Consider the following 26298-nt stretch of genomic DNA (forward strand, 5'->3'; position numbering starts at 1 on the left):
ACTTGCATTATTTTAACAAACTTTAGGATGAGACCACATTAAATCAGACGAGTCCCTTAGACAAGTCTATGTATAAAAGTGCATATGTGCAAGTTTGATACGCTAGTTTAAATTTATCTCTTTATTTTACTCTTAGACTAGATCTAATGTTGGATCTAATTTAATCCCATTGCCTTGTACATTATCTTGTGTGGTTGGATAAAGAGCATATCAAAAGATTTAATAATAGATTAGTGTGTATGAGCACCATACACACTAGGCTACTGCTTAAATAAATTCTCAGAATCATTTACTGTAAGTCTATTCAATAGCAGGGTTATGTTCAGGGTTGGCAAGGATACATTTGGGACTGTGACTACAGTCAGGCTTCTATTAAATAAAGCATTCACTGTCTTAAAATAACATTTAATACTTTTCTGTGAATAATAGCCTGCAAGGGGATTTTATTAATTAGTACATTTTTGTGTGTTTTATTTTACAGGGAAAAGATCAGAATGTTTTCTGAGATTTGTTGCCATCCTGCTCATTTACATGCCAGTGGTAACCTCAAATGGATTTCCTAAACTTTCAGACATTTTTGTAGAGGTAACATTTTTAAACTTCTGAAATATGAGTTAAAAAGAAAATGAGGCACTATAAAAATATCAAGAGTTTAAAAAATGTGAAATGATGAGCCTAAAGATAGGTGTAGGTTAATTTCTACCTTTTTGGAAAAATTTACTTCATTAATAAATTTAAATTAACTTTCTTTAATTGTACAGTATGTAAATCCTTAGGAAAAGAAAAATGCAAAAAAAAAAAACATACAAAACTCATGTAATCCATATATGTCATAGACAATTATTATTATTATAATTATTATTATTATTATTATTATTATTATTATTATTATTATGCAACCCTTCCTAATTATTGTTTTCCATCAAAAATCAGTTTAGCTACACAGATGGACAAATGAATGACTTAAGGGAAAAACGAGATGGTAAATAAACATTGATCAATGTTAGGTTCTTTAAAACATTTTATTTTAAACTTTGAAGCAAATCTATTGTATTTAAGTGTTTTTGTCACCTAAATTTACAAAATCACATTATTAGTTCCAGTGAACACAAGCAGTCTACAATACCTTATAATCATAGAGGTGTCAGTGTCAGAAACATCATCAGGGGGCTTTTTGACACCTTACCAAGTTGACAACACCACAGAAATCAGTACGCCAAACATTACAACAGGTAAGCTCTGTTTAAAATAATAGTATTTAAAATTTAATTTTTAAATTACAGTTGTTGAAATGTAAACGTGAATGGCTAACTTAATTAATCCCAGGTTCCTGCAACTTTTTTCTTTTTCTAACCTGAAAAAAAGAATTATACAACTGGAGCGATTTATATTTAGAAATTTATTTTCAGATAAGTGGTTTGTTAGCACAGAATTTAAAACCCTTTTTATGCTAATAAGGAATGAATGATCTGGTTAACACATGTTCTGAGACAGACTGAATGAACATTTAATGACGTCTTTCACTTGACTATAGATACTTGACTACTAGAAGTTAAATTCAAATACATTTTTTATTTGTCACATACACAACCATACACAGTATGATATGCAGTGAAATGCTTAAATGACTGTTTGTGACCTAAAAAAAGAAAGATGTGGGAAGGATTAATTACACTGAGAAAAAAGTAAAAGTTTAAATCTATAAAAATTTACAGTAAACAAAGATTTTAATTGAATAAAAAAAATTATAAAACATATGTCCCAACAATTTTCATAACATGTCAGACTACAAATTAAGTAATGCTTGAGTAAAATGCCTCATAGTGGAAACAGAAATTCATCCTGTATACTTCAATGGCAGAGGTACAAATTGGCCAATGCTTTATCATTCTTGAGAATAATTTAAATGCAAGACAAACAAACAAGTTCAAAATGCTACCCAAAAATAAAATCCAAATATAGGATGCAAATCCTCTGCCCTAAAGCCTTTCAAAGCACTGACACTTAAGATTATTCAATGAATGCTAAATAAATCAGAAAGTTTCACGATACTAATTATGTTTTTTGCTGTAAACTTGAAGATAATGTACTGTAATAGGCTCCAGATGGTAACCCCATGGTTTTACTAACATTACATTATTTGAAATAATGTATTTCCCATAAATGTCCTTTTGAATAAGCTGTAATATCTAGGAATTAATAAATTAGAGTGGTACCACGGTAAAAGGATTCCATTTTTTTCTGGAGGCAAGTTCTAAAGGTGCAATTTCGCATGGCAAAATGCATAAAAAATTCCCATAGAAAATAATAAAAATGCACATAATCTGTTCCAACCAACCAAAAAAATATTACCAATATTACCAATTTCCACACAGTAATTATATTTTTGCATATAAAAACAATACAAACATTTATAAAAGATGTGTCAATGAGGTAAAATATGAAATAAACAGACATTAAATCTCACTTAGCCTAAATTTATGTTTCCTCCTGGCACTGGCTGTTGCCTATCAGTTGTCTTTTGGTTTTGCATTGGGAATCCCAGTGGAAGCAAGAGGCCAACACTTATTGTTGTTTATATGCATATGACCAGTCGCCATTTTTCCTCCAAGGCTTCATAAGACTGTGAACCCTTCTGTCTTTGTGGATACAAATTTGGATTACTCACGATTGGGACAGTATTACAGGACAGTATTTTTTTTCATCATCGTTTTCCCAGATTGACTCATAAAGCAGCTGAGGCCAATTCAATACTCCCCCAGGACTTCGGACTATACAACGAGTTTTGATTAAAAAAATAAAATAAAATAAAACATTCCCATCTGTGTTTAACTGATGTTACTTAGTTAGTAACCTAGTAACCAATGTAAGGATCTATGCAATGATAGAACTTCAAAGCACGTTCTGTATAAGAGCATCTGCTAAATGCAAACATTAAGCTCAGTAAAAAAGCTAAGTTAAAAAATGGAACTACAATTCTTTGACAATCTGGTTGAATTTGAGATGGATACTACAAGCGCAATACTGATTGATGGGGTGAAAAACCTCCTTGGACAAAGCACCAAGCTCCTCCCACAACTTCCAACTTATGTGACAAAATTAGGCTGTGTTTGTTTTGTGATTTCCACAGAGTGAGATGGCTTTAGGGGTAATGCTTGTAAAGTCTGCTTCAATGACACAAGCGAAAACATGCCATCTGTGTTTTCTAACAAGACTGATTTTAAATATTAACAGTATACATAATAAAAAGATGTCAATCTAATTAAATTCCACAGTATGCAGTTGGACCGATGCTAGATATAATTGCTTGTGTGTGGATCAGTATTTCTGGCCCCGTCAAACGTGCACACTCTATGAGTCTTGTGATAACAGCACCAATTCTCTCTGTGGCTGCATCAATGGTCTTCCAAAAGATGGACGATTCTGCCAACCGATTAGTGAGCTGCTGCGTATGTATGATTTCTTACTTATATAATAAGATGTCTTAAATAAACATGTCTCTTTCATTTTTTATTAAATTTTTCTTTTTACATAAAATTATCATTTTTCAGTGTACATGTGTGGTGCACCAGGTGATATTTACCTGTTCGATACAAAAAGAGAATTAAATTTGGATGTAGGGCACAATAGTTTAGAAAGAAATCAAAGATTTGCTCTGCCTTTATATAGCTTTCATCGGAATTTAAAAAATATCACATATGTTCAATATGCTTAATTCTATACAGCTAAATTGATGAAACAAATATCCAAGTTAGAGTGGATTAAATAAATTGCATTTAATAGCACTTTTTATTTGTATGGCTGTTCTAATTGATAGATTATTTTACATGTTCGCCAACAATCACAGGAAAGAAAATTACCAGCGTTCCCTTTTGTACGAATGACAACAGTAGTAATAACCAATCCTAATTAACTGTGATGACTTTGTGTACAGTATGTGTGTTGAGTTACAGAATTAAATACTAATTGTTAGTTTGATTGTACTGTATGATGTATTTTTTTCCCATATTGCTGTTTTCCTTGACAAAAACTGAACCAACACTTTCATGTCTTAAGGCACCCTCATAACTTCAGCTTACAAAAAAACATGAAGTAATCTACTTATGTAGACTAAATGAATGAAATGAAAACAAATCCTTTACAGGCTGCAAGGTGCCCAATATAGGCACCTTATGCTTGTAGCAGCAACCTCATGTCCCCTCTCCGCTTTTCCAATCACTTAAGATTTAGCATCACAGCATTTTAAGTGATTAGTTCAAGGTCAATGTACTAGAAGTTCGCAAATTACAATGAATATCTCTGACTTTAAACATCTAATAAAGCAAATACTAGCTAGACAAGGCCTGCCCTGAAAATAACAAAGAGACTGTGAAGGAAAGCTAAAGTGGGGACAACACTGACTTTCAAGTTACTATGGTAGGGAGTGTAGTGAAAAGGCACTAGATTTTTTAAATGATGCAGGGTTGTTGAGATCTGTATGAGAGGGTGACACCAAGAAAGCCAAATTAATGCATGAGAGTAAGACTTTTTAAGTAATTACTGTAGATCTAGATCAATATACAGTGGAACCTTGGATTGCAAGTAACACAGTTTGTGAGTGTTCCACAAGACGAGCAAAGATTTTTAATAAATTTTGACTTGGAAAACTAACAAGTCTTGGTTTGCGAGTACAGAGTATCATGTATCACACATGCGCTTCTTGTTTTGACGCCAAGCATCATGTGATCACAACTGTGCCAATGTTTTTTCTCTCTCTTGCATTGGGGAATTGTGGGTAATCATTTCCCCTTGCTCTCTAGTACTGCGGAATTGTGGGTAATCATTTCTCCTTGCTCTCTTGCGCTGCGAAATTGTGGGTAATCGTCTCCCCTGCTTCGGTCTCTCATTAACATCAAGCACTCGTGTACTGTTTAGTATAACACTGTGACCGTGTGTGCGTGTAAAACATTTTTTACTTTTTTATTTTGTGTTTGTATGTGTGTGTGTACAGCATGCATGTACTGTTTATTATAACACAAACGTGCGCCCTCGTGTACAGCAAAAGAAAGTATCATTAGAGAGGTTAAAGATTCATTTTCTCTTTCTCTCTGTATCAGCCTATGTGTGTGAGTGTGCGTCATTGGACACCGTGCCCCTTCACACACCCCCCTCCTCCTCTTACCTTCACACACACACACACACACACACACACACACACACACGATAAAACAGTTATCATTATTATTATTATTCTAAAAATGTGGATTTTAATTGTATTCTTTGCCAATTGTAAAAATGTTTTTTCTTATTAATATTATTTTTTCATAGAACCACAATTCGACTTTCTGGTTGAATTTGAAATGAACTCTACAAGTGGTACAGAGATTCCTGGATTGAGAAACCTACTTAGACCATTTAATTTTTCCTTCACGATTGGTGATGTAACAAAAATGACAGAAGTGAACATTACAACAAGTAAGTTATACTGTTTATATTTTTGCTGTCAACTATTCTAATTGTCATGTCTAACGAGTGGACAATGTCCCATTTACAAGTGAATATCCAACATAGAGAGTTGCACTCATCCAAACCAAAAATACAATGTACCTTAATATGTACAGTAGTATATAAATGATCAAGCCTGATATTATAAAGTAAATAGGGATCTTTGGCATGCATTTAACTAAATTAAATTGAATATTTGTAATACTTGCTTGTGTTTGTTATGTCACCTGTGTTTTCTAATGAAAATGGTACTTTCATTTTACAGTGTGCAGATTGAATGATACGGAATATCAGTGCAGGTGCGAAGATCAGTATATCTGGCCTTGTGAAAAGTGCACAAAGTATGGGTTTTGTGATATCACCACTTCCTCATGTGGCTGCATCAACGCTTTTCCAAGCAATGGAAACTTCTGCCAGCCTGTCAATGAGCTGACTAGTGCGTAAGAAATATGTCACGTGAAAAATAAGCATGTCTGATGGATGCTCTGTTAATACCTAATTAGTTTACATCAGTCAGTTTGAACTTTCAAATACATGGCATTATATATAGGAATTCAGTTTGATAGCACACAATGTGTAAATGATCTAGACATTTAAAATGGGTTAAATAAATTGCATTTCTTAGGATTAAAAAAAAAATCCCTCAATCCTAAAAAAGGTAGAAAAAGCATGTTAGCATGATAACAGTATAATATTTGACCAATTGAAGAAAAACGGCCCAACAGTAAAAAACTTTTTACATATATTCTAGATCAGAGGTGCCCAACCTTTTTTGAACAAAGATCTACTTTTTAATTTGTCAGTGTGCTGAGATCTACCAGTCCAAACAGAAAGCCAGTTGCTACATATAGCATATTTACTAATTTAATGTGCACAAAACAGACAGAAAGTAGCCCCAATCCATATATAATAAAACATAGTCTAATTGTAGTGACAATAAAGTTATTTCTCTACCTTAGTGGGAACTATGGCACTGGGAGACGGCAGCTAGTGTCTCGTAGTCAGGGCAGTGAGAGCTGGATGCGAGCCTTAAGCAGGCCACAAGGTGGTCATCAGTCATTGTAGATCTGTACTTTGATTTGATGATTTTCATGTGAGAGAAAGCACACTCACACAGATAGGGTTGATACGAAAAGTGCATCAAGTTGAAAGCACATATTCTGAGGTTGTGATACTTTTTTTTCTGGCAGTAAGTTCCAGAACTGTCCAGTTGTCCAAATGCCAGGTGTTGCCCTGGATTTGATCTCAATGTCATTTTGCAGTGTGAGAATCTCATTCTCAACAGCAGAGTTATCTAAGTGAAACAGTATTACAATTTTTGAGGCAATACTAACCACATCAATACTTGGACCAAATGGAAAACACAGATAGCTGGCAACAGGCTCAATGGATGCAAAATCTGAAAAGCGCCTCTTAAATTCTAACAAGATGCTCTGAACTTGCTCTTCATAACGTGCAGTGTCAAGCTGCGCAAAGTCTTTGCCCTTGACCCCGAAGTTCTGCCTGCATGTGAGGAACGTTTCGCAGGTCACAGTGTTGCAGCTTACTTGAAAGCAGTTGTAGCTTGCTTTTAAATGTGTTCACTGAACTGATCATGTTTGTCTTTACCCTGCAGCTCCAAATTAAAATCATTTAGCAGGTCAGTAAGATCGGTCAGGAATGCTAAATCCAATAGCCACTGGTGGTCCTCTAGCTGGGCGTATTCTGCATGTTTTGAAAGTTTCAGGAAATCTTTGATGTCAGGCAGCAACTCCCGAAATCTCGCAAAACTTTTTACCTCTACTCAGCCATCTAACATCCCTGTGCAGCAGCAGGTCTGTGTGTTCTGCACCGGTCTCCTCCAAATGAGCACGGAATAACCTTGTCTGTAGACTCCTGGCCCGAACGGAACACACAATCTTTATTGCAACATCCATCATTTCTTTCATGTTTAAACTTTTACCACACAATGCCTGCTGGTGGATTATAGAGTGGTAATTAAGGAAGTCTGGGAAAATTCACTCTGTTTGCACAATGCAATGAACCCATTAGTACGGCCCACCATTGCTAGAGCACCATCCGTTGTGATAGATGAGTTTAAAGAGGGGCAGTTGGGTCTTGCTGACAAATTCCATGAAAGCTTGGAAAATATCTTCACCTCTAGTGTGTCCTTTCTATGGCAAAATGGTGAGCAGCTCTTCTTTTGCACCCATGTCTCCAAAAAACATTTTAATGAAAACACACAGCTGTGCCACATCCACAACATCAGTCGACTCTGAAATCGAAGAGAAAAACATTCACACTGTTCAATATCCTTCCTTAACTGCGCCTCGACATCCTCTGCCATTCCCTCACATCGCCGTGTAACAGTGCCACGGGATAATTGCACGTCCTTAACGGCAGCTATAATATCACTTTTATTTTTGAGATCACCAAATAGTGCGTCTGCAGCTCGACGAATGCTTCTTTCACAAGTTCGCCATCCTTAAAAGACTTCTTGTGTTTTGCAAGAACGTGACTGATGCGATAAGATGCTATAGTTGCAGCCTTACCCTTGGTGTTTGGCCTGGTATAAATAGACTGCTGTGCTGCTAACTACCTTTTCAATTCCTGGACTTTTCAGGTGCGTAGAGCTGATTTAGCTGGAAAATCGGCATCGTAGCTTTTGTGCACAGTTTTGAAATGGCGCTCCAAATTGCTAAATCCTCTTCCCAGTCTGAATGAAAATTATATGTTTTCGTTTTTTTTGCTTCTGCCATAGTTGCGTTTTACTTTGCTGAAGTTGCAGCTCTCTCAACTTCTCTACTTAAACAGTGAGTCCCTACTAATAACGTTACATGCCTATAGCTAAAACCCTGGCTGAATTCAGATTAGCGTACTAGCATACTACTCTCGCTATTTCTGCCATATATTTATATGAAATAGTGAGTATTAGTGCGTATTGAGTTAGTAGTAGTATGTTAGTATGCGATTTCAAATTCAGCCACTAATTTTTTTTGTGTAGAGCCAAACGTAATCAGTGATCTTCAGAGGGTAAATGAAGAACTGTTTTTTAAAATAAATACAGCATTTCTTTACTCAAGAAATATGTCTATAAAGGTTAATATTTTATGTATTTGAGGTCACAGTGAGGAAAGAGAAAGGAGAAAGGCAGTTTACTCTCGCGATCGACTGGAAAGCAGTCTGCAATTGACTGGTCGACAGCAATGGACTGGTTGGGCACCCCGGTTTTAGATGTTTAATTTTATACTGCTAAATTGGTCAAAAACACTTTCCAAATTAGAGTGGATTTAATCAATTGTATTTAATAGCACTTTTTATTTTTATGGTTATTTTCATTTATAGATGATTCTACATGTTCACCTACAACCCCAGGTAAAAACTCACCTGCTTTTCCTTGCATGTATTTAAATATATACAGTAGCATGACTGGCAATCACAGTAAAAAATACCATTCCTAATGAACTGAGATGACTTTGTGTACAATATGTGTGTTAGGTTTTGCAAAATTAGACACTACTGTAGTTGTCAGTTTGATTTATTTATTTTTTTCATTTAGTTGTTTTACTTGACAAAAACTGCACCAAAACATTCATGTTCATGAACATACATACCATATGTGAACCAGCCATATTTCTTCATATTACATAAAAATAAATTAGGAAGATTGAAAGAAGTAAATAGAAACAAATTCTTACTGTGACAGGCTGCAAAGTGCCCAAATATACAATGTAAAATGAATTATTGATGTAACAACCTCAGTAGAAACTTAATTTCCCCTCTGGTCTGTTCCAACCACTAGCAACGCCAGTATACTAATCACCGGCCTGACCATCTGTCATCATGTTTCTTACTAGTTTATGTCATAAGTTAGATGTTTTTTATGCTGACAATGCAATGATTTAATGGATCATAGTCACCGTGTGAAAAAAAAACACAAAGGAAAAACATTCCCCTGAAACTGGGCAGGTACTGCGACTGGAATGAAGATGTCTAGGGATTTTTTTTTACAAACAAAGGCACATTTTTATGCAATTCACAAACAATTCTATTTATTTTACAATAAGTAGTATTAGCCAGAATTCTGACTGTAATAAAGCGGCCAGCACAATCTCTGGATCTAAACACTATCGAGCTGTTGTGGGAGCAGCTTGACTGTATGGTACGGAGGAAGACTCCATCAAGCCAATCCATCTTGTGGGAGATGCTTCAGGAGGCATGCCATAAGATTTCATTAGATTATCTTGAAAAATTGACAGCTAGAATATCTGCCAGGCTGCTATATTTCCTATTCAGACTGTCCCCCCCCCCCCCACACACACACCCACACAGTGTTCTGAATTAATATTTGAGTCATTTGATTTGTCTTGATATAGTAGTAAATTATAAAAAAAACATACTGAATTTTAACTAATTACTTAATGAAATTAATTACTGTTTCATAAGCATTTTACAGAAAAATCAAAAGGCAAAAAAAAAAAAAAAGAAAATCTGCTTGCGTAATTATTTGATCTCCCAGGTTTCCTTAAGTTGCAGAAGAAGGATACAGTTTTAATATGGACACAATCAACATAAAATTGGCCTTAACCTGTAAATTATTAAAACAGCTTTGATTTCCGTCTTTGAGGTCAGTTGTCCTTGAAGAGACTGTAAGTGAGGGAAAGAAATAAACAGTAAATTGGGAGCAGTCTAAAGTTAAAGAAAATGTACTATAAATTTGCATCTTCGACTTGAAACATCTAAGTAAGTACTGTTTGATCAATAGCTACATAGTGAAAGCTGCATCACGCCATCCAAGCACTAGCTAGACAAGGCCTGCCCTCAAAATAACAAATAGACTGTGAAGGAAAGCTAAAGTGAGGACAACACTGACTTTAAAGTTACAGAATATTGATTATAAATCAAATTTTAAATAGCTTTAAAAGTTTTATTGCAAACTGTTTTCTTTTTATTTTTAAACCAATTTTAAACCAATTAAAAAAAAATTATTGGTTTTATTTTCTATTTTATTTTGTAATTATCTCTTTTTCTTTTATCTAAAGCACTTTGAATTACCATTGTGTATGAAATGTGCTATACAGATAAACTTGCCTTCCCTTGATACTTGATGATACTTATATTAAGACTCGCTCGTTTATTGAGTCAATTCGAAAAAATTAGCTTTGCCTTGTGGAACACTCACAAACTCACAATTTGCTGTAGCCTAAATAGGAAATATAGCAAAAAAACAAGGCAAGCTAACTTTGTCAGAAATAGACACAATGATTTTAAAAGAAATGATGAATGTTTGTTCTTAAACTTTGCCTTCATAAAAAAAAGACAGCAATTACAGCCTGGCAGGCATTCTAGCTGTGGTTTTTTTTAGAATAATCTGATAAGATTTCACTCCATGAAATCATCTCCCACAAGATGAACTGGTTTTATGCAGTTTACTACTACCACTGCAGTGATGATTAAACCTAATATAATTTGAATGTACTGTAGCTATACAAATATGATGCACAATTATTTTGTATCACTTTGGATATGTGTACATCAATTATTTCTACTTCATTTATTGTTTACACTCAGTTGAACTAGACAATCCCTAGATGATTAATTAATTTGGTGTGTTACCTTTTATTTAATTTTTTTACAGAAATCTATGTGTTAAACTTCTCAATGACAATAAATGAAGAATTTGACTTTGAACTCACTGACAACAGCAGTCACAAATACGAAAAGTATAAAAAAACAATCCAGAATTCAGTAAGTTTCATGTGATGTAACTTAATATAACAAAAATTAGTAATATATAATTAATATTAGTATTATAATTATTATAAGTATTATTACTACAATAATGATGTTGATTATTAAAAGTAGATGTAGTGTTGCAACATAAGGCATACTTTCACTGCAATGTACAACTATATATTACAAACTGTGCATTTTCCCCTGCAGATTAATTCATTTTACAGTACTGTACCTGCTTACTTGAACGAGTCTGTACAAGTGACCAACTTCAGGTGATGTTATTTATTGTAATTTTGTCTAATTATACTTTAGATATGTCTATTCCACATGAGTCAGATTTTTTTTTATAAAATCAGTCAGAATCTAAATCTTCTCATTTAATTAAATCAATAATTAAATAATAGATGTAGAATAAGAAGTCCAGAAACAATATGGATTATAATTAATATTTTAATAAAGGTTGTAAAATTTTAACCAGCAGTTCAAGAGATAAGGTCTTTAAAGAAGATTGTTGTTTTTATTAGGTCTGGCAGTGTGGTGGCAGACTTTTATATTCGAACAAGAAGTCTTGACCTTAATTTGGTATCAGTGAACAAAAAACTTGCTAGTAACCTCACTTTACAGGGTTTTAAAGTGAGCGACACTGGATTCAATCAAAGTGGTATGAGTTTGTTAATGATATACCATTTCTCCACAATTAATGCTATACACATGATGTGAACATTTGTAAGAAATGTTAAACAACTAAATGTACTTTGCTTTTCATTTCAGTGAAAGATGGACTATATACAGGCAGCAGCAGCAGTATATATCCTGGGACAACTCTTACACTGACCTGCAATTCTTCAGCGAATAGTAGCCTAATATGGACCCGGGATGGTCAAACACTAGAAAACGAGACAAATAAAATGCTTTTACTCAGTAATGTCTCTCCCGATAACAGTGGTAAATGAAAAATGTTCTGTTAAATCAGTACCTTACAGTGATCACATGTTAAGTGTAAACCTGATAAATGATTTAATAAATACTGTACAATTATGAGAGATTTGCTGTAATTTTATATATATTCAAAACTAAAACAAAAAATAAGAAACGACAATACTATATAGTATAATTATTACTGGACTTAATCAAACTCAAAATATCAAACCCGGACCTAACCACCCGGTCCTAACAGTGCTAACCACTAAAGCCACCATTTTTTCCCTCTTTGGTTTTCTCAGGACAATATGCTTGTATAACCACAGTAAATTCAATGCCCTATGTTATCTGGCAAAGGTTTACAATTGAGCAATACCCTGATATTCAATTGACCACTAACAAAATTGTGAAATGTGAGGAAAGAGATATCCCACTTAAGTGCTGTGTTCAGAAGATTTACCAAGTGAAATGGGCCCCAAATGTAACTTGTAGCTCAAATTCAACAGGTAAAACAGCATTTTGCTCTTCCTTCCTTCCTTCCTTCCTTCTTCCTTCCTTTCTTTCTTTAAAGGAAGGTAATAAATCCAAACACTAATACGTTACAATGCTCTCATTACCGAATAGCCTTAGCATGTCTTCCCCATTTTAAACATAAAGACTGACTACATAATAATTTATCTAAATTTGAATGTGTATCAATCAATTTTGTTCCACAGACCCACTGACAGGTTGCATATTGTGCAACTATAAAATTAAACAAAATGAGTGTCTGACTAATGACCAAATGAAACAAGTCACATGCCAAGTCCAAAATCCCATTAGTGGAGGAACAACTTTTAATTATGCCTCAAAGAGCATTGAAATTATTGCGACAAACAAAGGTGAGCAATTATTCATTTTTGTATTTCTATTTTCTCCTAAATCTGTCAATAATGATTATTAATGTAAGTAATTATTAATATTGCTATTACAAATATGTTTATCTCAGTTTGTATTTGTGATGAAATATTTCTAATTAAATGATAATAATTAATGAATGAATAAGTTAAATATGTATAATATTTAATAGGTAATTATGCTTTTTAGGATGTAGTGCATGATATTACTGATACATCATTATACTTCAGTTATACAGTTTTGATTTAAACTTTAGCCTGGAAAACTCTTCACATAGGAAAATATTGATCTTTCATAAGTACAAATATAATTATTACTTATGTTTATAATTTATATTTTAGCATTTTCCTGCTTTGATGATGTATTCGGAGCTGGAAATCTGGGAGATAAAAACATCGGTGACTGTCCTGAAAACATGGTTGGCCATCGAGTAGCTGAGTGTAATTCCTCAGGGCTTTGGAACCCCATAGAAAACAACTGTGTCCTACGCGTCTTTCAAAATTTGAAAGACACAGCTGAGGTTAATTATTTCCACTTTTTCTTCAATGAAAGATAGTAATTATTTATTTGATTTTTGTTTGCTGCTCAATAATAATTGTATTTTTTTTTCCTTGCAGCATTTACAGGTGGAAAATATCCCAACATTTTTGGCTAATGTCCGCATGAGTGCAATATCAGAGCTTGAAAACATCATTGACTCTCCACAAACAGTATTAAAAATTGTAGACATACTGAAAATCATTTCCAGTCGCTCACAAACAATTGTAATCAATAAACTAGTAATGGAGGTAAGTACGTACATACAAATAAACATCTTGACTTGAAAAACGAGCAAGTAGTGGTTTACGAGTACCGAGTATCATGTATCACATATGCACTTCTTGTTTTAATGCCGAGCGTCACATGATCACAACCGAACCAATGCTTTTTCTTTCGCTTGCGCTGCGGAAGGTAATCGTCTCCCCTGCTGCGTATCTCTTACTGGTATAATCAACATCCGTGCATGCGTGTACTGTTTACTATAACACTGTGACCATGTGTGTGCGTGTAAAGCATCTTTTATATTGTGTTTGTATGTGTGTGCATGAAATTTGTCCTTACGCGTGCACTTGTACTGTTTATTATAACACGTGTGTGTAAAGCAAAAGCTTTAAAGTGTCATTAGAGAGGTTAAAGATTTATTCTCTCTCTCTCTCTCTCTCTCTCTCTCTCTCTCTCTCACTCTCTCTCAGCCTGCACTGTGTGTGTGTGTGTGTGTGTGTGTGTGTGTTTGTGTGCGTGTGTGTGTGCACGTGTCAATTAACACTGTGTCCCTTCTCTCCTCCTCTCGGCTTTTTACAGACACACATACACACACACTCTAACAGAAACACTGCTCTGTCTTGATTCTTTTAAGTAAAGTGCAGGTTAATGTGTTTTATTTTTACTTTACAGCAGTGATTCCATTAGTCTGTCGCTCAATCAAGTGTCATTAGAGAGTGTCATTTCCTGTTTATTTTCTTGATAAAACAGGGAATTTGTAGGTTAACATTAGTTAGTTGTCCCACACAGTAGTCTTCCCCCTCTTAAATAAGAAAGAAGGAAGGGGTATTGTGTAAGACGCGAGGAGGAAGAGGGGATGGTCTCATTTCTCCTCTCCTCTTACTTTAGCTTCACACATAGACACACGCACATACGCACAAACACTTATCTGTCAGGATTTATTTTTACTTTTTTTAAAAGTAAAGTGCAGGTTAATTTGTTTTATTTTTATGTACATTTTTCATATATTTATGTTTTGCGGTTGTGGAATGAATAATCATGGAAATATAATTGGAACTATTGGAATATAATGAAAAATAAATAATAATAAATGAGTTTTCATTATTAATTTTTATGCGGACATTCGCCTTTTTTTAAAAAATATATATATACAAGCACGCTTCCGGAACGCAATCCAAGGTTCCACTGTATATTTGAAAAATCTGTAAAATGAAAATTTTAAAGTATGGGGCATCGCAACCTACTGGTGTTTCGATGGGGCGCGCCAACATTGTGGCACTGAATATGCTGTTAAGGAGGAACGAAGAAGTTAGAGTGAAATGTTGAGACGTGGGTGATTGGGCAGTTTGCAGCACTAAGGTGATGGCACTTCTACGCAGCTGTTACTCATACAACTAAAGAAGGAGGAATGACTCTGACAACGGCACACTTTTTATTCTCTTACCCAACTAAGGAACTCTCCAAATTGTGCTTCTAATACTAAATATATATCTATATATGAATCTTCCCCTCTGTTTCTTGTGAAATTAAAATGTTTTTTTCACTTTTTTTTATACGGATATATATTTTATTATATTTTTCATGTCTCAGTTTTCTTTGCTTAATCTTCACTTTTCTGTTCAGTCTTTTCTTTCTCCTCCTTATATTTTCAATCTTTAGTTTAATCTTTTCACATTTCTTTTCAGTTCTTTTCTTTTATCTTTTCTTTATCTTTTAACTTTTCTTTTTGGTTTTCTCTTTATCTTTTCTCCTATACCAAAGCAATCCTCCTAAACCTGGTGCTGTCTAAATATTCACACATGGTGCACTGGTTTCTGGGGGCTTAAATAATCTACCAGCCAGATGTAGCATGTTTGCTTTGATTGGCAACATCGGTGGGTTGCCTAGCAACTACGCCTGTCTGCTGCTCTGCCTGCCTATAAACAGTAGTTGTGTAAATCGTAAAATAGTAGTAGTCGTAAAATCAGGAAACACCATGGAATTATAAGCTGTATTCAAAATGGCCCATACTTGAAAGTCAAACTGGGACTTTTGATTTTGCAAAATAACAGAACACAGTTATGAAAGTAAAAACTGCCTTTGTTTTCCTATATTTATAATCCCCTGCTACACCATGATCAGACGGCTTGCTTCACTTCTGAAATTCCAGCCTCCCAGAAACTCTTTTAATGTCCCAAGCATGGAATTGGCTTGAACCGAGGTCAGGACAGTTAGGTAGAAGTGGCGATAACTCCAAGATGAGTCCCTGTAATGTGCAAGTGGTGATCATGAATGCCCTCTCTGGTTACAAGCCAGCTGTTGATAGGGATCAGGCATTCCACTTGCTGAATGTTCACTGGAACAACTGCAGTGGGCTCTGAGCTACATTGGCTGGGATTGGCTACATCATTCACAGGCATACAGCTTTATTCTTTTAAACCTTTTCACTATTTAAATGTTTTAATGCAGCTAAAAGTCTCATCACTGTACTGTGCTTGAACCTTCTAAAAATTCCGGTTTTACTGTTTATACATATGAAATTTCATCAAAAGTCCCGTCTGACTTGAATAGGACTTATATATAATATTTATAGCTTTTAATTTATTTGTTATTTGAAGTATATTTTAAACAATCAAATGGGAAAAGCTTTGACTCAGACTCCAAGGTGATATATTTTAAAGTAATTATTATTTTAACAATTTTGCACTTATCAATCTTTTACAACTACAAAATTTGCTTTGCAACAGTTTTTTCTTTTTTTTTTAGATTAACTAGCAATAAAATATTTCTATTAATAAACTAAATTGCTTACGTGTGCTGTATTTTAAATAATATAATCTTTTTTTTCAAGGATTTCCTCAAAACAACTGATGTCATCGGATCAGATGGTGCACGGGACACATGGGTGCTTTTAAGCACCAAAAATACAACAATGAATGCCAGCTCTGAACTTCTAAACTCGATTGAGGATATCGCACGCAGACTCACAAATGAAAGCTTCTCGATAACAACAAACTTTAGTTCTCTAGAAAAAAAATCAATTTCTGCCCTTTTTTTTGGAACATTTGGAATAAATTCAACGACCCAAATAAATATTCCAGTGGCGAGTGCACAGACAGCTCTCACAGTCATCATTTCTTCAGCTTTTAATAATATCTTACCTGTTCGAAATCTGACCTACGAAGACAGCAATCAAACTGGCACCATCATCAATGGAGATGTAGCTGTGATTGAGACAAACACAACAATTAACAGCATCTCCCTTTCTTTTGACGTCCAAAATACGACGTTGGGAAACCCTCAGTGTGTCTTTTGGAACTTTAACCTTTTGAATGGCATTGGGGGATGGGACTCGACTGGATGTCTACTAAAGTCATTACAGAAGGAAACTAAAAGTGTTACATGTGAATGCAACCACACAACATCTTTTTCCATTCTGATGTCACCATTTACTCCAGATAAAGACTTAGCCATAATCTTAGACTATATAACTTACATCGGTGTTGCTATTTCATTGGGCTGCTTGGTTTTGTGCCTCCTCATTGAAATCATTATATGGAAATCAGTGACAAGAAATGACACGTCCTACATGCGTCATGTCTCTATAGTCAACATCGCTCTCTCCCTACTGATTGCGGACATATGCTTTATCATTGGAGCAGCGGTAGTTAACCGAGGCGAAGGTCCCTGCAGTGCAGCCACATTCTTCATGCATTTCTTTTATCTTGCCCTTTTCTTCTGGATGTTGTTGTCCGCACTCTTGCTCCTCTACCGCACCCTTATGGTCTTTTCCAGAATGACCAGAGGTGCGATGATGGCCATAGCCTTTAGTGTTGGCTATGGAGCCCCATTAATCATAGCTGTTGTTACTGTGGCATCTACAGCTGGACAACATGGATACATTCAAAAACAGTACAATTGTTGGCTAAACTGGAGTCAAACGAAGGCCCTCCTGGCATTTGTGATTCCTGCTCTGACTGTTGTAGCTATAAACTTCCTGGTGCTTATTGTGGTTTTGGCGAAGATTTTGAGGAGAGGAGCTAGTGCTTCCATTCAGCAAGATGAGAAACATCCTCTAGCAGTGATTGCTAGATGTGTGGCGATTCTAACACCTCTCTTTGGTCTAACATGGGGATTCGGCATCGGAACCTTGGTATCACCGAACCGTGGAATTCACATAGTGTTTGCATTCTTTAATTCACTGCAGGTACTGGATTCTAATTAAACTTTATCTGTTGGTCTACTTGCACAGACATAAAATAATATAACTCTACAATCATTTACATTTTGTTTCATAAGTTGTTTTTCATCGTAAATGTTAAACTATTATTATCTCTTTGAAGGGCTTTTTTATTTTGGTGTTTGGAATAATACTGGATAGTAAGGTATGAAACCAAAGGCCATTACATTACTCTTAACTTGGTTACAAACAGATATATAGATAATTCTATGATATTGCCTGTTTTGTGGTTGCAGGTCCGAGAAGCATTGGCAGGAACGTTTTCACTGAGGAACTTAAGCTCTAATCCGACCAGAGTACGTGTACTTTATGCTACTGCTATCTGCTAGTCCTTTGGAAAATAAAAGTGAATCTAACTTGAATTTCTATGGCTGACGATAAATGTGTCCACATTGCAGAGTACAAGTGGGGGACGACCATCCTCAGGTGGATTTCCTTTCTTTAACAGACTACGGCACAGAAGTACGTACAGCAAATGAACCCAAAGTCATTATGCACATTTTAATTAATGACATTGTGTTTGACTGTTTTTTGGTATACCGTACACTCTAAACGCAAACTCTCTTTTCAGGTTTGTACTAAAACAAACAAACAAAAAATGGATAATTTTAAAATCAACTTAATTTTGAGTATAGTATCATTCACATTTTCCTGTTTAATATAGAACAGTAAAATCATTGTACTGATTACATTTAAAAAATATTGAAATGCACTCAAACAACTTATAGTTACTTGTTATAATCAGTAAGCTATTTGATAGATGGCTACAATTTCTAGCTTTCTAACATCCTAGAGATTGTTATCCGATGCCATGTGATAAGCCTTGGTTTTTGCTGAAAGCTGCTGCAGAATAGTATGTGACGTATCTGAAACAGAGTATATGACTTTATTGTTAAATCACTTCTCAAGCATTTAAAAAAATATGAAATGATAGGATCATTCATTTTTGTTTCATAGAGAAAACTTTAAAGAATCAGGCATTAGCCAAATTTGTACATAATTTTAAAAATAGAGAAAATGAGCTTGATGTCATCCAGTGTTGAATTATGAATAACGTTATGCTTACAACCCATGGTGGGTCAGTGCTATTGCTTCAAGAACTGCCACAGTAAGTCACATTATTGTTCATGGATAATATATAATAGGTTTTTTTTATTTAACCTGTGTACTTTTTAAATAATGTATAATAAAGATTATAGCTTTATCTTTATTACTAATGTAACTAATCAAACACAATGCCCATGCTTCAATGAAAATAACAACACATTACTGAGTGTTTTGTAAAGATTTGTAATTTATTTGGTTTAATAATTGGGCTAAATATGATTGTAGTTGTGCTTTCTGGGTTTGCTGGCTTGAGGAACGGAGTTTAAACGCATGCAAAAAAAGATATCATTTAAAATGCCTGGGTTTGTGAGTGGCGGAAGTCTATCACATTCTGTAATCCAGTCTTGGCCTGCTAAGTCTCTTGAGTCTTATTATTTTTTGTTAATAGTTTGTCCAAATACTGTTGTGTGGCATGGTGATTCAGTTTCTCCGATAGGAGTAGCTTTTTGTCATTTTTCCCATCTTCATCTCACCCCTTGTTTATCATATTGCAAATTATTTAAGCAACTTTCAGCAAAAACAAAACAACTGGCATGCAGGTAACCACTTCAGCAGGTGTTAAATAATTAATGTATTAACATGTTTATGTCAAAAACTAACCTAAGATGACCAGAAGACGTAGCTTTAGCGGTTAGCCCTTTGTAGCGTGAATGGTAAACCCAAACGCGGAAGAACACGAGTAGGCAGGATAATCACGCCTTTAGTCTAAGGACTCTCACAAATGGGGAGCAAGGGAAAGACACAATCTAACTCGCGTCCTATAGATACACACTCGATTAGGAAATTGAAATCAAAAAGGTGAGTACTCACAGTTAGATATAGGATTCCGACGTGGCATCGGCAAAACTCAATGACTGAGCGGGGTGCTATGGTTTGTTTACCTCTTTTATACTTCCTGGATTAAGGATTAATTATCAAGGATTCGTCACACGGTGTAGGCGGGACCGCCGTCAATGATTCGGGGAGGAGGAGCAGGGGGGGTGGGTGGAACCAGAGGTGAAGTGATGAAGGGTTTTAGCTGTGAAGTATGGAAGACTGGGTGGATCCGGAGCGCCGCAGGCAGCTGGAGCCGGTAGGTGACAGGGTTAATCCGTAAAGTGATGCGGTATGGTCCGATGAACCTTGGTGATAATTTTCTTGACTCAGTGTGCAGATGGAGGTTTTTAGTTGATAACCATACCTTGTCACCTACGTGGTACAAACATCCCGGCGGGTGTCGGCGGCGATGCTGGGCGACGTAGCTGGTGTTGGCTCGCTGGATGGCGCGATTAGCTTGGTTCCATATCCGCGGACACCTATGGACCAACTGTTGGGCCGATGGTACGTCAACCTCCGGTTCTTGATGGTTGAACATGGGAGGATGGAAACCATGGCATACCTCAAATGGGCTTAGGTTGGTGGCTGAGGAGACGTGGAGGTTGTGGGACAGTTCGGCCCATTTGAGGTAGCGGGCCCAGGAGCGCTGGCGATCGGAAACGAAACATCTCAGGTAGCGCTCCAGTTGTTGGTTGGTCCGTTCCGTCTGACCATTAGTCTGGGGGTGGTAACCGGATGATAGACTACAGGTGGAATTGATCAGACGGCAGAAGGCCTTCCAGAACCGGGCTGTGAACTGGGGCCCCCTGTCCAAGACGATGTCCTTTGGGAACCCATGCAGTCGGACTACGTGTTCCAAAATCAATTCCGCTGTGTCTTTTGCTGAGGGGAGTCCGGCTAGGGCCACCAGGTGCACGGCCTTGGAGAACCGATCAACGATGGTTAATATGGTGTTCTTACCCTCTGAAACCGGCAGGCCCGTGATGAAATCCAGGGCGATGTGCGTCCAGGGCCGTCGAGAACCTGGGAGTGGTTGGAGTTCTCCTGGAGCTGGTTGATTTGTGTCCTTTGCCCTGGCGCACACCGGGCATGCCTGAACGAACTCGCGGACGTCTCTCCTCAAGGAGGGCTACCAGAATGCCCGTTAAATAAACGATAGGGTTCGTCGAGCCCCAGAATGTCCGGCGATGATGGACGAATGCCCCCATTGGAGAACCTCTGTTCGTAGATGTTGGGGCACGTGGAGTCGTCCAGGCGGCACACCTGCCGGTTCGGTCTTCGCCGCCAGTGCCTGGCCGACCCTGGTCGCCAAGTTCCAGTGGAGGGGTGCGAGGATTCGAGAAGGATGGATGACAGGCACGGGTTCCGCCCGGGGAAGATCGTCCTCAAACTGGCGTGATAGGGCATCGGCTTTGGTGTTCTTCAACCCCGGGCGGTAGGAAAGATGAAAATTATATTGTTCAAAAAATAGCGCCCACCGTGCCTGCCGTGGATTGAGCTGTTTGAGGTTCTTGATGGTGATCAGGTTTTGGTGATCGGTCCAGACGATGAATGGCTCACTGGCACCCTGGAGCCAGTGACGCCATTCCTCCAAAGCCCACTTTATGCCCAACAGCTCGCGGTCCCCTACCCCGTATCGCTGCTGAGTGGGGTCAAATTTTTTGGAGAAGAAACTGCAGGGATGCAGTTTCTGGTCTGGACCTCGCTGGGAGAGAACTGCGCCGGCGCCCACATCTGACGCGTCCACCTCCACAACGAAGGGTTTGTTGGCATCGGGATGAAGAAGAATCGGGGCGGTGGTGAAGCGATGGCAGAGTTCCTTGAAGGCTGACATGGCAGTTGGATTGAGCTGAAATGGGTGAGATGAGGGCCTGGTCAATGTGGTTAATGGTGCTGTACTGTAGCCCCAGATAAAGCGACGATAGAAATTTGCAAACCCGAGAAACCGCTGAAGCTGTTTGAGTGTCCTGGGTAGGGGCCAGTGACATACGACTTCTAGCTTCTGCGGGTCCATGGCCACACCCTGGGGCGAGATGACAAAACCCAGGAACGTTGTGGAGTGCTTGTGAAAAGCACATTTTTCCAGCTTGCAATACAGCTGGTGAATCTCTTTAGAACAGCACGTACATGTTGGATATGTTCTTCCAGGTGGCGGGAGTAAATGAGAATGTCATCCAGGTAGACGAACACCCATCGGCCCAGCATGTCTCGGAGGACGTCATTTATGAATTGTTGGAAGGCCGAGGGTGCGTTGCAGAGTCCAAATGGTATGACCAGGCTCTCATAATGTCCGGTGGGTGTGATGAATCCAGTCTTCCACTCATCACCCTCTCTGAAGCGCACCAAGTTGTAGGCGCTCCGGAGGTCCAACTTGGTGAACACGGTGGCACCAGAGAGGGCGTCCAGGGCTGAGTTGGTGAGTGGTAGTGGATGTCTGTTCTTGATGGTAATGTTGTTTAGCCCCCGATAGTCGACACATGGGCGAAGTTCGCCCCCTTTTTTTTTGATGAAGAAGAACCTCGCGGCGGCAGGCGAGGTGGAGGGCCGGATGGTTCCCTGACGGAGGGCGTTGGTGACGTATTCCTCCATCACCTGCGTCTCCGAGGTGGATAACGAGTAGAGATGGCCGCGGGGAGCGATCCCGGTTCTGGGTCCACGAAATGATCGGGTCGTGGTGTAGCAGCCAGGGATAGCCGAGGATGATGGGCGGTGATGAGATGGATGTTAGGTGGAATTGGATCTGCTCCTGGTGCTGGTCTATGGCGAGCGTGATGGGTTGGGTCTGATGGGTGATAGGGCTGGATGATAAGGGCCAACCGTCGACCGAAGTGATTTTTACCGGCTGGGATAACGCCTCAGTCCTCACCCCCAAATCTTTGGCATAATTAGAGTCAATGAAGTTACCCGTGGCACCTGAGTCGATGAACGCGGTGCTTCGAACTTGTTTGTGGCCAATTTGGAGGTTTACCTGAACCGTGAAGCGTGAGATGGTGGCGTCGATTGTGGAGGGGGCCCGGTGAGTCTCTCCTTTCACTCACCGGGGCTGCGCGTTTTCCGGGGGCGAATCGGACAGATAGCTTAGTGGTGCGCCGCCGACCCACAGTAGGCACACAGCCCCTCTCGATACCGTTGTTCGCGTTCCGCCACGGCGCGTCCTAATTTCATGGGTTCCCCGGCTCCGGTGTCAACCACGGCAGAAGGTGGAGATCCGAAAGATCCAGTAGTGGAGGTGGTGAGGGCAGTAGGTGGTCGTGGTGAGGTGTAGGAGAAGGTGGGTGCAGGCGGCAGGGTCCTAGGGTCTGGCTTCGGGCGAGAGAGGATGCGTTGATCGATACGGAGGGCGAGCTGGATCATCCCCTCCAGGGTAGCAGGGTGGTTGGTGCGGCGCCACGGCCGCAGCGACGGGAGACCGGCTAGCCGCGCTATCCACAGCCGCCCGGAGATCCGTGTTCTCCCGCCGGAGCTCCGCGACCTTGCGGCGCAGGGCCGCAACGTCTTGGAGGTCCCGGCGCAGATTAGCGATCTCCCCGGTTAGCGTGTTAATAAGCTTGGCGTGCTGATCAACCACATAGCAGAGGTGCCCGTAATCCGCTGGGTTCACCGCAGAAGGCTCAGTCATTCTGTCAAGAACTAACCTTAGATGACCAGAAGACGTAGCTTTAGCGGTTAGCCCTTTGTAGCGTGAATGGTAAACCCAAACGCGGAAGAACACGAGTAGGCAGGATAATCACGCTTTTAGTCTAAGGACTCTCACAAATGGGGAGCAAGGGAAAGACACAATCTAACCCGCGTCCTATAGATACACACTCGATCAGGAATTGAAACCAAAAAGGTGAGTACTTACAGTTAGATGTAGGATTCCGACATGGCATCGGCGAAACTCAATGACTGAGCGAGGTGCTATGGTTTGTTTACCTCTTTTATACTTCCTGGTTTGCGACCGCTTAACTTCCGGGTCCTAGTGCCGGTCGCGTTCCGAGTGTGCATGACAGTTTAAAATAAGGGCAGGATTTTTACTGAATGAAAGTACTGTATTTTCCGGACTATACTGTAAGTCACACTTTGTTTTTATCTGGCTGTCTGTGCGAATTATAATGTGAAGCAACTTATATGTGTGAATTTACTGTCATTAGATGGTGCTTTTTCCCCAGGTGACTATTGTGATACTAGATTGGGCTTTTGAGCACTTGTGTGAGTTGAAAACTGACTGAGTTAAGGTTTACATTCACACTAAACTATAACTCATGAGAAATGATTAGGAGGTATTAGTCTCCTGTTAAGGCAGCATGTACAGTAAGAAGGGCATCTAACAGTGTTGTAGATGAGTGTCAAATGTTGATGTAGAAAAGCATTGTAGAAAGGTGTCTAATAGTGATGTAGGCAGTATGACACTAACCTCCCCTGATTGGTTAATCTTTCATTTTTGTTTTTTACTCAGGGAAGCCAAATTCACCCTGGCTTTTATGCATTGTTAAATACTCAAAGAAAAACATTGAAGAGATTGCACCCAGCAACTACATAGAGGAAATTATTACAAAAACAAAACGGTTAAAATTTTTTATTTTATAACAAAAATTTATTCAATTTAATTTTATTTATATAGCACTTTTAACAATGGTCATTGTCACTAAGCAGCTTCACATAATCAAAAAGAAAATATGGAAATGTGTATAAAGTGTGAGAAAATGTATAAGCCGAAGGCGACAGTGATGGTGGCAAGGAAAAACTCCTTTAGATGGCAAAAAGACGAAACATTGAGAGGAACCAGACTCAACAAGGAACCCATTCTCATTTGGGTGATAATGAATAGTAGCACACTGGGAAATACAGGAGGTTAAACAAAATAAATAACTAAAAAAAATGGTATGTTTATATATAGGTCTAAGTTAAAGGAAATTATGTGCAATTAAAACTTCAATATCAATATTCAAAAACTACACAAGGGCTTTATTTTTATGAGAGCAGGAAATCACAGCACATACCTCAGAAGATGGCATCCTTATCCCATTTATATATATATATTTTTTTTTTTCAGATGTGTACAACATATCGAGTGGTGGCGTGATGTCTTCAAGCAACTCAGACACAGCTGCTCACAGCTAAAGTAGCATGCCTATGTTATGAGAATATGTATAATATGTAAAACAAAAACATATTTTTATTGTTAAGATTGATTCTTGTTACTAATTAAGAGAATAACAAATTAAAAATAGGACAAATTTAATTGTTACCATATACCAGACTAATGTAGTAGAAATATTGTTATGTATGTTTGTCTTTATTATTATATACAACCTTTTTTATTTTTGTGTTTTTTTTATTTTTGACAATCAAATGCAAATAAAAAAAGAAAGAAAGAAAGAAAGAAAGAACTTTATAGAAGAATATTAGCATGCCTGTAAAGAAAGCAATTTATTACATCACAGAAGTGTGCTAGTATTTAAAAACACTCATATATCAAACCAATTTCTCCCATAAGAAATAATGGAAACTCTGATAATTCATTCCACAACCCAAAAATAGTCATATAAAAATAATTAATACAAAGTTTAAAATAAAAATAATACAAATTAACCTGCACTTTAGAAAGTTTTTAAAAAGAATCCCGACAGAGTAGTTATTCCGTTTGTGCATCTAAATATACAGTTCACCATAATACTCTACGTCCATGAGTCCCCCGGATCTGCCCCTTTACCTAATCCAAATCTATTTACTAAATTGCTTGGCTAAATAAATAGGTTTTTAGCCTAGACTTAAACACTAAGACTGTAAACAATAAATAAATCATGATATACTTATCATTGTGTTATCTATAATTTTCACTAATTTGATAAAGCATGAAATAGCATTTGTGTTAAATGATAAATAATGTATTTATTGCTCTTATGGGATATAATAATTATTTCTAAGCAAGTATTTATAACTATATTATTACAATAAATAAACCTTACAATTTTCTTTATTAACAAGCACTTCAGAATTGGGATTGAAATATTAAAAACATTATTTTAGTATAGATAATAAACTACTAATTTTTCTTTAAAAAAAGACATACTGTACTGTATAATCTGTGTGTATATTTTGACAGCAATGTTATCTGAATTATGGGCTGGTTCCTTGTGCTATTTATTTACTTTACATTTTTTATTATATTTTGAATTGTAGAAGCAGGAGATAGTAAATGTTAAGATAGATGTGGACACCTTTCTCTTATTACATTATGTATAACAATGCACACTAAAAAACGCTGGGTTGTTTTTTCTACCCAAGCGCTGGGTTGCCTCTGTTGGGTCATTTTTCTGGGTTATTTATATGGCGTTATATTCCTGCCACAATTCTGAGCGCGTGGTTTGGCATTTTGAGAGCAGACAAAGCAG

The 26298-nt window shown here is 37.5% G+C and overlaps 1 protein-coding gene and 1 long non-coding RNA gene across 2 annotated transcripts; both read left to right on the forward strand.

The window, feature by feature from the left end:
* The first annotated feature begins 931 nt into the window (after positions 1-931).
* Positions 932-3349, forward strand: LOC128545610 (uncharacterized). Its single transcript, XR_008365877.1, has 3 exons — positions 932-982; positions 1098-1232; positions 3276-3349. It is a non-coding gene; the product is annotated as an uncharacterized LOC128545610 (long non-coding RNA).
* Positions 3350-7502: 4153 nt separating this feature from the next.
* LOC128545501 (adhesion G protein-coupled receptor F5-like) lies at positions 7503-25071 on the forward strand. The gene is made up of 14 exons (XM_053515813.1): positions 7503-7650; positions 11102-11211; positions 11407-11471; positions 11724-11860; positions 11971-12144; positions 12423-12636; positions 12847-13001; positions 13359-13537; positions 13635-13805; positions 16610-17965; positions 18102-18143; positions 18235-18294; positions 18397-18460; positions 24957-25071. The coding sequence occupies exons 1-14, from the start codon at positions 7503-7505 to the stop codon at positions 25022-25024; spliced, it is 2943 nt and encodes a 980-aa protein (XP_053371788.1). The 3' UTR covers positions 25025-25071.
* The last annotated feature ends 1227 nt before the right edge of the window (positions 25072-26298 follow it).

This window comes from Clarias gariepinus, chromosome 17 (assembly GCF_024256425.1).
Source record: "Clarias gariepinus isolate MV-2021 ecotype Netherlands chromosome 17, CGAR_prim_01v2, whole genome shotgun sequence".
In the NCBI taxonomy this organism is placed as follows: domain Eukaryota; kingdom Metazoa; phylum Chordata; class Actinopteri; order Siluriformes; family Clariidae; genus Clarias; species Clarias gariepinus.